Source organism: Pelodiscus sinensis, chromosome 21 (assembly GCF_052426305.1).
Source record: "Pelodiscus sinensis isolate ZL-2025 chromosome 21, ASM5242630v1, whole genome shotgun sequence".
NCBI lineage: Eukaryota > Metazoa > Chordata > Testudines > Trionychidae > Pelodiscus > Pelodiscus sinensis.
Window position 1 is genome coordinate 6,541,659 of NC_143072.1, and position 13,415 is coordinate 6,555,073.

At 44.7% G+C, this 13,415-nt stretch overlaps 1 protein-coding gene across 9 annotated transcripts in view; it reads left to right on the plus strand.

Moving 5' to 3' along the window:
• AUTS2 (activator of transcription and developmental regulator AUTS2) overlaps positions 1–13,415 on the plus strand; it is a 1,120,208-nt gene that overhangs the window by 1,099,419 nt on the left and 7,374 nt on the right. For 8 of the 9 annotated variants that reach the window (XM_075904276.2, XM_075904275.2, XM_075904279.2 and 5 more), the window contains 5 exons: positions 1,835–1,906; positions 7,097–7,238; positions 7,805–7,882; positions 11,224–11,307; positions 12,492–12,714. In XM_075904276.2, coding sequence (XP_075760391.2) covers positions 1,835–1,906; positions 7,097–7,238; positions 7,805–7,882; positions 11,224–11,307; positions 12,492–12,714 — 599 coding nt within the window. The remainder of the gene's footprint in view (positions 1–1,834; positions 1,907–7,096; positions 7,239–7,804; positions 7,883–11,223; positions 11,308–12,491; positions 12,715–13,415) is intronic. The other variant, XM_075904281.2, reaches the window with a different exon arrangement.

Below are 13,415 nucleotides of genomic sequence, written 5' to 3' on the forward strand. Positions count from 1 at the left end.
TCCTCTGATACACTCTTCCCAGTGGGTTAAAAAAGGAGACTAATTAGGAAGGAGTGCCCTGTTACAGCAGGAACATTTTGTGGCATGTTTGTTAAACAGCGTGGTAGGTCCCTCTGTACCTGTATCTTGTGGTCGCTCAAGTGAAATATGCATGGGTTTGAAGTTGTTTGTGCTTCGTCCATGACCTGCAAACATGATGAATTCAGGAGGTTAAATATGACAAGCTTTCTGTCTTTCTGGATCACAAGGTTTATTGAGCCAAATCTTGCTGTACTAGCCAGACGAAACTCCACTGTTTTTTCGCCTGAGAAAAGAACGCTGCAATTAGCCTTTTATGATCTATTTTGCAGTATCAGTCTTATTCAGTGCTGTACCATATTTGGACTAAGACAACTGTCCTATCCCAAGAAGCTTACAGTTAAATTTAGACAGACACTTTGGATGAGACCTGGAAAGCCAAAAATTAAAAGGATATCTCAAAGCATTAATGATGCCTTTTTTTATGTGCAGAAAGTTGGGAGGGTTTTTTTTTTTTTTAAATAATTGCTTGCTCTATAAAAAGCTCTAAAATCACCTCAGCACAGAATATAGGGCTATTTGCCATGTTATGCTACCCGTGAAGTACAGGCTTGTAAGAATACTACCAAGTAGACAGCTTTTAAGTCACATGTGGCTTGAAGAATTCCCCTCATCCTTGTGACCATTTTTATATCTGAATAGATATTAGATGTGGAGTATATACTCTTAATTAGGAGTGTTTGGGAATCCCAGATGTGTCTTTTAAAGAGGAGACTTCCTGAACTCTTAGCAGACAAACAAATAGCTCTCAGGTGTTCTACAGCATGTGTTTTAGTAACAATCTGAAATACGGTTTAGAGGACAGACTCAGAAGGTGAGGTTAAGTAGGACTTCACTCACACAACAAGGGCGAGTTGATTGGCAAATATCCCACAGCTGAAAATAAGCTATGAAAGGACACAAAGACAAAGTTGACTAAGGAGGGAGTCAAAATCATTTTAAGCACTGGGCTGATTTTAAAAAAAAGCAATTTCTTTTCACCTCTTTGCTGGTAAAGCTGAGGTTTTAGAATCATGACTCTTGATGTAGCTTTGTGAAGTGCGCTAGTTGTGCAAATTAACTGGTGTGGGTTAGCAATTCCGCATCGCTGATTTCAGCGGAGGTAAGCAGCATTCTCAGCCCCCTGCATAGCGCTAGCTGACATCAAAAGGTTGTTCAAGTTGATAAAACCAAGATTGGAAGTAATTCTAGTATTTCTGGAAGGCTAAATGAAGCCCTAATCTAGGGGCAGAATCTCACCTCCACTTTGCAAAGGAAGCCGAGACTCCTTACAACCCTTTTGATCTGCCATTCTCTAGCCCCCATAGCCACCTGGAGCAAGCTGCATGGTGCTCCGGCAGCAATTTAAAGTGGCCTGGGACTCCATCTGCTGCTGCTGCTGCTCTCAGGAGCCCTCAGGCCCCAGTTGCTCCCTTTTGCAACTCCTGTCCCCTGCATCTGTGACCCTCCTCGTGCAGGTGACAGGAGTCGAGAGCGAATGCCTGGCTATCTCCAGTGGGGAGATAATCCCCTAATCAAAATCTAACCTGGCACGGCACCTGGGAGCCATACGCAGCACCCTAACAGCCCCTTGACTCTGGCTGCTGCAGAGCAATGGCCCTCAGGGTTTCTCCTGATTTGTGACTAACTTTTAGGGAGTCCTTATTATAAGCTTAAGGAGGCGGCTTAATCAGTGAAGCTTGTAACCTATAACCACAGCAAAGTGTCGTGTGTCTCTGAGGGTTCTTGAGCTAATGTCACTTCTTTGTTTCTCCAGAAACCAGGAAAGTGGTGCGCGATGCATGTTCACATCGCTTGGCAGATATACCATCATCAACAAAAAGTCAAGGTCAGTCCCTTTGGCAGTCAAACCCCTGTGGGGCGTGCACATCTGGGGTGGAAAGGATTCACCACTCATCGCGAGCTGTGGGGAGCACGGAAACATTTTAGTCTCCTATTTCTATTTCACATTGGTGGCTTAACTGACCTGTAAGATCCTGGAAGCAATCGCTTGGGAAATGCCTGTGGCCAGGGTCACTATGGGTACGTCTACGCTGCAGGCTTATTTCGAAATAAGCTATTTCGGTATAGTTATTCCGACATAGCTTATTTCGAAATAGCACGTCTACACTGCAGGGGAGCCTCAAAATTAGTCTGAAGGAGGCTTCCCTAATGTAGCCACGCTATCTCGATTTAGAGCCCCAGGAGGCACTGGGGGGGAATAACTTAGAATGGCCCTGGTGGGGAACTATTTTGAAATAGCAGCAGTGGTGCGTCTATACACGCCTTATTTCTAAATAGCAGTTTCAGAAGAGGTGTTATTTCTCATAGATTTTGGAACAAGCTGTCCATTATTTCGAAATTATTTTGAAATAACGGAATGGCTGTGTAGACACTCGCATTGTTATTTCGAAATAATGCTAGTTATCTCGAAATAATGGTGCAGTGTAGGCGCACCCTAGAATATAAACTTTCAGGGCAAATGGGTGACTGAGAAGAGCTCAGTGGCGGTTGTATATGACCCGTGTGTGTGTGTGATTTGTTATAAATTTTTTACTTTAAAGATATTTCCATTATATTCATAATGGAAACCCAAATAATTAATAAATCCCTGCAGGTAATTAATAGTCATTAAGTTATAGAGACTCTCTGCTGTGAATAGTTTCATCTGCAGATGGAACAGTAGGCTGCGTTGATTCTCTGTTCGAAACTTACTGTCCAGAACGTGTAGCAAAATAAACATGGTGTTCCTATCATATTGGAAACCCTGAGCATAACAAGCCAGATCTATATGGTATATGGAGATGGTAAAGAGTTAGTAAGACCTGGAGCTAATAAAGTTTAAAAACAACCCTTTTAAGCAATGTTGACAGGTTAATTTGCTGTGGTAGACAGATCTCTCCTCTTTGCTTCCTTATGTTTCCCCTGCCAGCGATCTTCATTCATCTTCCCATTACCAAAAAAGCAATTATAGACCTAGAGAGTTATATGTCTGGCAAAGGATTTTTTTCTAAAAATGAAATGATCATTTCCATTTTATTTACATCCTTTGACTCCTCTGTGATGTGATGTGATGCTCAGCAAAAGGTCATGTTGGCAAATATGTAAATCATACTACGGGCTTATTTTACATTGGTGTTTATTTTATCCAATGCTTCAGTTACACTCACAGGTTGAAATATGCAGAGTAGAACTGCGGAGGCTTTTGCTTGTCTGTGTGAGGCTGAGTCTATTAGCTTTCCAAACATAGCCAGAAAATGTGTTTTATTATTTCAGTTCAGTCTCAAAGTTATTTTTCAGACTTGCTGGTAGCAATCGCCCTCCTCGTTATCCAAAAACGTTCATTGGTTTCTCTTTTTTATCACTTCCATAAAACACAGTGTGCTTCCCGCTCTCCCCACCCCCCGAAGTTAATGGAACTGAGCTTTGCAACCTAGAATGTTAACATCAAACACAACACTTGTGCTGATATGGCTTGTTGTGGCTATGAAGAGAGATTAAAAAGACTTGGACTTTTCAGTTTAGCAAAGAGGAGGCTAAGGGGGGGATATGATAGAGGACATGACTAATGTGGAAAAAGTGAATAAGTTATTTACTTATTCTCACAATATAAGAACAAAGGGTCACCAAATGAAATTAATAAGCAGCAGCTTTAAAACAAACAAAAGGGAATTTTTCTTCATTCAGTGCACAAACAACCTGTGGAACTCCTTGCCAGAGGATGTGGTGAAGACTAGGACTTTAACAGGGTTCAAAAAAGAGCTAGATAGATTCATGGAGGTTAGGTCCATCAATGGCTATTAGCCAGGATGAGTAGGAATGGTGTCCCTGGCCTCTGTTTGTCTGTAAATGGGTGACAGGAGAGGGATCACGTGAGGATTACCTGCTGTGTTCCCTCCCTCTGGGGCATCTTGTATTGGCCATTGTCAGCTGACAGGATACTGGGCTGGCTGGACCTTTGGTCTGACCCCTTATGGCCGTTCTTGTGGTGTTATGTTCTTACAGCCAGGTCCACATTAGGGGGAAGGTCGGCTTAAGGTACGCAATTCCAGCTATGTAAGAAAGTTAACGGGAGTTGGCATACCTTAAGTCAAGCTTCATTGCCGTCCTCACAGTGGGAGGCTGACGGGAGAAATGCTCCCGTCAACTTCCCTTACTCCTCCATGCAGCCTGGCCCGACACTCACTAAAATCAATAGGAATCTTTCCAGTGATTTCAGTGGGCATTTGATCAGGCCCATAAGCATTGAGTTAACTTGAAATGCGTTCTGCAGGATGTTCCCAAACAGGGATCTTTGCCTGTGTCTGGGGCACCATATAAAGTACATTAGCTCTTCATCAGTGCTCTTGTAAGGCTAAAGCCCTCCATTCAGTAAATGCTGCCTCGTTCTCAGTACATCTGTGGTGTTCCCCTTAGGAGAGCAATTCAGAGGTGTTTTGTGTTTTTCATTATTATAGCAGCACTATTTATACTGCTGCAGCTAACGTACCTGCCAGCTTTTGCTGTTCTGAGCAGCTATCTTCAGGGATCTATCAATGAGTGGTTGGATTTTTGGTTTTTTTTTTTTCTAAGATAGGCTAAATATATGGCATGCAGGGCCTTGGCTGACAAGTGTGCATTTCTACGACTAGTTTTTAATTATTTGAGCACTAAAATAGTACATCTTGGAATGATGTGCCCTTAAATCAGATATCATTTGCATTTTAATATTTTGCAGGCTATTAGACCCAAACATATGAAAAGCCTTTTCTTGTTCGGACATCTACACGGACACGTTATTAGCACTTGAAACCCAGCGACTAGGCCTGCACATTAACTTGATCGTAACTTTTTAATATGCGTATTTATATCATTGTAAAATCCATACTCCGAGCTGGCAGAGTACTAAAAGGATTGATTTATGAGCTGCCGCATCCTTCAGTATTACGTGTGTTCAGGGCTGGCAAGGGGAACGAGGGGAGGGGCCAAAGGGTCAGCTGCCAGTGATTTAAAAGGGGGCCTGGGCTCCTGGCCTCCACCACTGCTGCTACCTCTGCAGCACTGGATGGCACTGAAGGGCTGGATCAGGGAGGCTGGTCCCCAGCCCTGCCCCTTTGCAGGTACCTGGAGCTTGCCCCTCCCCCTTCCTGGCCTGGTGAAGTCTCTTCTTAGATCTATGTGTGTATGTCTGCACTTGCTCTCTATCTCGAGATAGGGATGCAAATGTAGTGTAACAAAATTGCTAATGAAGCGTGGGATTTAAATATCCCATGCTTAATTAGCGTAATCGCATCTGGCCACCATTTTGAAATCACATTATTGCAAAATAAAACGCCCCGTGTAGCTGCGTTATTTCAAGAGAAAACCCTTCTCTCGAAATAACTGTTAAACCTCATTGTATGTAGCCTCAGTCATTAACTTGCCCAGTTCTGCCTGTGTTTTCTGTCTAGGGTCACTGTTAAAGACTGATATTCATCTCAGACAGGAGTGGGGAAGAACTGCCCTATGGGCTAGACGTGGTGAACTAGGGTTTGCCATTAGCAGGCCGCCAGATGCTTTATTTACCTGAGCATCCATAGGTAGAGCGGCTTGCAGCTCCTATTGGCAGCATTTTGCTGCCAATGGGAGCTGGGAGAAATGGTGGCCCTGCCCATGCTGCTTCCTGCAGCTTCCATTGCCTAGGGATGGCAAACCGTGGCTAACGGGAGGTGCAAGCATTCGTACCTGTGGGCGCTGAGGTAAATAAGCATCTGGTGACCTGCCAGCGGTGAACCCTGTTGAACCATGTCTTGCTTTCAGGCTGCATGTTGCCCACCCCTTATCTAGGATTTGGCAAATAGGGTTGGGAGATTCACTATTAAATTTGTAGGCTTATGCTGTAAAATTAACATTAGTGTGTGCGATTCCTGTAATTATGAAAACGTAAGTTGACAAGATGACTTGTAAGCTAGTGGTATATCCATAAAACAGCTCAGGCTTGTACAAACATAGGCAGAATATTGTCCAATCTAACTCTTTCCCTGGGTTTTGTTTCTATTATTAGGTTAGGCCTAATTGATTTGCCCAGTTAAGCATGCGTTGGAATCCCTCGGAAGGCAATGAGAATTAAGCAGCACTTGCTTAAGTGCTTCACTGAGGCGGAGCCTTTGAAGGCACGTCTACACAGCAAAAATGCCCGGAGGCAGCAAGCCTCAGCGCCCGACCCAGCAGGTTTGGGCTGGTGCCACAGGACTAAAAATAGCAGTGGGAGATTCAGCTTGAAGCCTTGGTTACAGAGCCTAGCTCCAGCACAAGCCTGAACACCTGTATGGCTATTTTTAGCCCTTGAAGACAAGCCCCAAGTCAACTGACTTGAGCTCTGAGGCTTGCAGCTGTGGGGATTTTTTTTTACTGATGTACCCTAAGAACACATCAGCCTGAGCCTGAGAATTATTCCCCCTCTCTGCCCTTCGATGGTTCTGGCTGTTGTGACTGTCTAGAACAGTGTTTCCCAAATGGTGTTCCACGGAACCTCAGGGTTCCGCAAAGGAAAATAAGGGTTCCGTGAGAGAGATAAAATTTTGTCATTTTCACAGGAGCTACAGTCAAGAAAAGAAGAAAAACCATTATTCGCATTGAAAACTGCCAATATAATGCATATTCGTTTTTGAGCTTTATTTATTGTACACATTACATGTGATTTTTGTTTTTAAATATGTGCAGTTAAATTAAATGTTGATCTGATCACCTTGTTTAGCATTTGTTTATTATTATCCTTACTTATTTGTGGTCTACTTTTTCACCTCCATATATTAGACTATTATTAGGGGTTCCGCAAAATTCTTTCGTGTTTTAAAAGGGTTCCATAGCCAAATAAAATCGGGAAACACTGATCTAGAAGAATCACCAGAATCTCTTTGCATCTCTGTTCAGGATCCCAGTATCTGACATCCTGTTACAATGCCATTCCCTGGCAAGGCATCTTTCCATGTTCGGTGTGACAGTGTTGCTGGAACCATGTGATTCTGAGGGCGCCTTGTACCGCTCCCACTTAGAAGGTCTCTTTTCAAATCCATTTCAGAAACAGATGCAGTCTGATCCGCACAAGCTGGACTTTGGCTTGAAACCCGAGTTCCTGAGCCGGCCACCTGGTCCCAGCCTCTTCGGAGCCATCCACCACCCGCATGACTTGGCCCGCCCCTCAACTCTCTTCTCTGCCGCTGGTGAGTACTCAAGAGCTCAGAGGTTTCTGCGTATCGAATACTAACGGGATGGCCGATGCCGTGGGTGCTACAGGAAACGTTAGGGAGCTCGAGGCCAAAACCTTGAATGACGATTGCGCTGGTGAATCTTGTAGCTGTTTTCCACAGGAAAAGGCAGGACCCCAATGAGATGCCGGGTGTTCACTGAATGGTGGAAAACATCCACAGGGCTGTAGCTTATATCTGCATATTAGAAATATGACCAATTTGGGGGTCTCTGTGCTTTCTAGACTGCAGATTTCTGCATCCCCTTCCATCTAGCTAGGACCCCTTATTTAACAATATGGGAAGGACAGTATGGCTGCAACCCCAGGCATCTGTTTCTGATCTCTGCTTGAGGGTCACAGGGCCCAGGTGGAGAACACCTGCAAAAGAGAGTGAATCAGGCTGCGTCCAGGGACTGAGATAACCTCTCCCTTGTACATGTGCTCTCATTCATTTCACAGCAGGTGACCATGGCTGTAGCCAAGAGCACGGTGGTTCATTTAGTGATTCAGGAAATGGTTTCCTTTGGCTTTGCTTGGCAGGTGCTGCTCACCCAGCTGGAACCCCGTTTGGCCCTCCACCCCATCACAGCAACTTTCTCAACCCAGCCGCTCACTTAGGTAAGTGCAAGAACTAGCGACAGGCGATCAGGAAAGAACTAAGCTGAACACAGCTGGGAAATAATGGATAAGCACAGCTTGTGTCCTGCCAGATTCCAGTGTGGGCAGTTAGGTTACGTTTTCCTAAATAGCCGCTGGAATGACAACTCTCTATGATGTAGTAGTTCACCCTCTATTCTAAGCTGTTTTAAAGTGCAGCGGTTCCCAACCGCCGGTCCGCGGACCGGAGGCAGACCGTCAGCCTCTGTCTGCCAGGCCGGGGCGCACTGCCAGGCACTCCCCCAGCTGCTAATGAGCCCCTCCCGCTGGGGTTCCCCACGCAGTAGCAGGGTGAGTGGCCCAGCCAGCAACCGGGTGCACTGCGGCTGGAGCTTCAGTGAGGCCATGTGATGGTCTGTGCTCAGCAGGGGCCCAGCTGCCACGGCACTCAGCAAGAACCCAGCGTGCTGTTGGCTCTGTGCTCAGATGGTGTCTGGGAGGCAGTGTCAGGGCTAGGTGAGGGGGGCAGGGGGCAGGGGCTCCGGGGGCAGAGCTAGTGCTGGGGGGTTCTGGGGGTGGGAGGCTCTAAGAGGCGGGGGGGGGGGGGCTGACACTGAGGGGCACTATGACATCCAAGTTTGGGAACTGGCACTGGGGGGCTCTGGGGGTGGGGCTGGAAGTGAGGAGGGTTGGGGGCAGGGCTGGCACTGGGGACAGGGCAAATGTTGGGGTCTGGGGGCTGGCACAGGGGGATCCTAGGGAACCTGTGCAGTGGGGCTCTGGAAACAGGAGGCTGGCACTGAGCCATTTGGGGCACAGGGGTTGGCACTAGGGGACTCTGAGGGCAAGAGACTGGCACTGGGGTGGAATGGGGTGCAGGGGACTCTGGAGTCAGTGGCTGGCATGGGGGGGCAGTGGAGGGGTGAGGAGCTGTAGGGGTTAGGCTGGCAATGGGAGATCTGGAGGCTGGGGCTTTTTTATACCACGGACCAGCAAACCCATTCTCAAACTTTTGGCAGACCGGTAGCATTTTATTTGCATACTTGAATAGTCATTATTTGCATAATGAGTATGCAAATGTGGAAATATAATGTTACCAGCCTGCCAAAAGTTTGAGAATGGGTTTGCCGGTCCCCGATATATAAAAGATTGGGAACTGCTGCTCTAGTGGACATAGAGTATCATTAAACACCTGCCTCGCTTTACCCCTCTCCAAAATAATGCCCGTCTTATTTATTTGTTTGTTTGTTTGTTTGTTTTCCTTTCCATTATGAAGACTATAAACTGCTCAAAGACTCTTCGTGCCCTACTGGCTATTCAAAATTTACAAAACTAAATAACAGCATCAATCAGTTCACTCTTTTCTATCAGGCTGGAACCCTAGGTACAAATAACAACAACCCAGAAATAATACTAGAAAATCACATTGAAAATGATCTACCTGGAATTTTGAGTGAAGACAGATACGTCTGATTCAGATTCACTGTAGTCATGACTACCAGAGATTTAAACTCTCTTGCTAAAATAATGATATAAAGTGAAATTGCCTGCACTGGTGAAAAGCAGCCACCATGATTTAAAAAAAGGAATAATTCAAGTCATTAAATGAAAAGCCATGTTCCGTGTCGACACAGCAGTGTTGCAAAAATACAACATGCTGCTCGTGAATCTGAGTGTGGGATCTGAAATTCGTCTTTCATTTCTAGACAGGCAGAGATTGAGTGAGCCACACAAATGACACCCTCAGCTCATGGGAAAAGTTTGTCACTCTACATAGGAATCCTTTAGCTTATCCCTTAGAAAACAGCAGGTCTGGTTCTCCTCTCCTTTTCACCAGGGTAAATCAGAAGTGACTTCACAAAAGTCACGAGACTTCTCCCACTGCCAAGTGAGAAGAGAGTCAGACCCCCAAAACTTACCTGTGTTGTACCTGGGTTAGATACTTAAAAGAAAAATAAAATTAAAAGACTGATCCAACATTTCCCAAAGAGTCTACAACTACTTTTCCATATGTAACATTAACAGTAACCTTGCAGCATGGGAAAATGGGGAGGTCAATCCCATGATTCAATAGCGTAGTAAATGTGGACATTCAGCCAGTTTGGCTATTCTAGCTGTGCCCTGCGTCTGGTTTAGGAGATGTGACCAGCGCTTAACCTAAGGCTATTCCTTAAAATCCAGGGTGCCAGTAATTCCTTGTTAGCAAGGTAAATATTTCACGAGCCCATGGCCTACATAATAGGGGTGTCAAATCCTGTTTAAAATGTTAACCAGTGGGCCCAGCCAGGTCAGGCACCGGTTACCTGGTTACCCCAGTGAGCATGCTGGTAAGGCAGTGCTTACCGGGTAACCAGTTTCCCAGGAGCAGCCTCCTGCACAGGGCCACCAGCAGGCAGCCCGCCCCGCATGGCTGGCAGCTAGGAGTGAGATCCCTGCGGGCCAGGGGGTGCTCCCGCTGGTCCCGCCTAGTATCCCACTTAGTGGGTTAACCACTTAACTATTAAACTAACCTAACATTTAATCAGTTAAATGATTAGCCGGGATTTTACATCCCTAGTAACCGATTAACCAGTTAACCCTTTGCTCCCTCTAAAACAAGTGGTTGTAGTGGAATAAAAAGGGATTCGTTTCAGCCCTTAATGCATTGGCAGTCACTCTCCAGAACGCAGGAACCCCCAGATAGTGTGTTCTTTGAAGTCCTGCTTTTGTTTGGAAGCAGAGATTTTCTAATCAGATGGTCCCATTTGTACTGTCATTGAAAAAAGATTTTTTTTCTCTGAACACAGCGGGGATGTTAGCCGGTAAGCATACCGGGAAGAATGAGACTTACCAGTATGCCTCCTCGTTAACCAGTTAACCATCTTTTGCCAGTTACTCTGGCACTGACCAGCCACACCCAGCTGCAGCAGCCCTGGCCACAACAGGGCCAGGCCACAAGACCCTGCAGACATACCAGGGCCGGGCAACAAGAGCTTGGTTAAAATGGTTAAGTGGTTATGTGCTTTCATTTAATAACTAAACCATGGTAACTAAAGGTGTTAAAATGAGTTTAATCAAGTAAACGTGTAACTGCTGAAAATTTCACCAGGAGCCAGTGCCAGCTTTTAAACAAGCTCCCTGTGCATACCAGGAGCTTGTGTTTAATCGTGGAGGTTAATCGATGAGCTCAGGCTTATGGGTTAACTGCGTACCTGGTTACACTTTCACACCCCTAGAACACTGCCATATTTTGGATCCTGTTCAGCCAGTGATAGATGTGGTCTGTGTGAAGTAGCATTAGTGAACTCTCCAACTGTAGTATGTTTGCATGAAATCAGGTACCACCTTGTCCGTGTTTTTCAACTGTTCCCGTTTGATTTCAGAGCCTTTTAATAGACCAACTACGTTCACCGGTCTCACTGCAGTGGGTGGTAATGCCTTCGGAGGACTAGGGAACCCAACAGTTAGTGAGTAGCCTCTTTCTCTAGAAATTTGCCTTTTGATTATTTTTGTTCATCGTGTGCCTCAGGCCGTTAAGTGAAGTTGACTATCTGCTGTGTCAAGACCAATTAGGTGCATCATCACAACAGGTAGATCAATCTGTTGAAAAACAGATTAGATGTTTAAAAGGTGCAATTTTGTGCTCAGACACAAAGTATTATTATTGATGCTTGGGTGAAACCCACCGCCAACTGGTGGCTTTACCTTAGGTACTTTAAAAGACAAACCTGGAACCCATGAATTTAAGTAACTTGAGAAATTCCTAAGAGTTCATTGTAATGTTCAAAAATAGTTAAGGTGTGTTTCTTTACCTAGCCTTAGATGAGGATATTTTTTTCCTTTTTCATTCTTTATCCAGAAAGTGAACTTGAAAACGTTCACTGGTTATATGCTTCTTTGCACCTACATCTTCCATAGTTTTAGCCAGGCACAAAAGATTCGTCCCTAAAATCACATTTGTCTACCTTTTGTCATGCTTCTCCCACTTTCAAAGCCATCATTATTTTCATCATTCCCATCTTGAAAAGCTAGAGCTAGAAGACAATGAATTAGAAGCCTCAGCTTCCAGACAGCAATAGTGGGTTAATGGCTAATTGCAGCTACTCAGAATCATGTCAAGAAAGTGAAATATGCCAGAGGGGAACCAGAAAGACATGATTTTAAGAGCTTCTCCGTAATGAGCAGCCCCGGCCAGAAATAAATGCCTTGTATACTTTTGAAAAGCTGAGAGTGCCTGTTTTCCAAATTCAGTTGTATACAACATGTGTTTCAAATGTGGCAGTTTTGCAAGATCGAAGATGTTTGCAATGGTCTTGGACTGAATCTGGCAAATCCTGTAGCTTGAATTGGTATAATTTTCATTCCCTGATGCCTCCAACATGTTTGGAATAAGAAACGGGTCAATTTTGCTGGATACGTCCTCCCTTTATGCACAGTATTTGCATTTTGCAGTTCAAACAGCTGTCAGTTGCCTGTCCCGTGTCAGGAATGAGACCCTCTAATGAATCTCTGTTAATCTCCTTTCCTTTTCCAGCCTCCCATAATATGTATTCATTTTAACTCTGAGTGCTGTAAAAGTTTGTTTGGTAAGTACCTTCCCTAAAGCAAACCTTCTTCTTAAACCTTTTTGTTTTCCACTTCACCATTTCAGCACCCAACTCAATGTTCGGCCACAAGGATGGCCCCAGTATGCAGAGTTTTAGCAACCCTCACGAACCCTGGAACCGACTGCACCGAACTCCTCCTTCGTTCCCGACCCCTCCGCCCTGGCTGAAGCCAGGAGAGCTGGAGCGCAGTTCATCTGCTGCAGCTCATGACAGAGATAGAGATGTAGATAAACGAGACTCATCTGTTAGTAAAGATGACAAAGAAAGGTACGAAAGAATGCTTCCAAGAATTGTCTAGTTCAAAGCGTGGGGCTCTGTTCCGCTTTTAACCCTTCCCAGCCTGGCCCCTTCTTAACACACAGTTTCCACAGCCTGACTCATTCACTTAAGACTTGCAGAATTACCACAGTCAATGTGGATGGTGCTAGGGTAGTACACACTTTTTGTTCAGGTGCTTAGAAGGCTAGATGGTCCCCCTCTCCTTTGCACCAGTGTTAATGAAAAGTAACTTCACTGAAGTCAGGCGAGTTCTGCCAGTGTAAAGCAAGGCTAAAATCACAGAGTTTACGGTCCTTTGCAACAGATTTCCTAAGGTATTTCATGGCCTAAATATATAGATAGATGCCCAGTGCTGGGCAATTTTTTTGCTGACAAAGGTGCCAGGAATTTTTTTGAAACACGAGGCACCTATCTGCATCTTTAAGGTCATCTATATCTTTGTAAATCTGGGTTTACATTAATTAGCAACATTTTGTAAAGGGATTAATCCTTCATTTGCAACATTTAAAAGAAACAATTACAACACTGGAAACAGCTCATGCATGTCGTGGTTCAATGATATAATAAGTCTTAATTTTCGTACAATACATTACATTTTCCCAGAGTTCTTAAAAAAAACCAACAGATTTGCATGGGTTTTATACATTTCAAAGCATTGTTTTAATTCAGTGCCTTACATGGACTCAGAT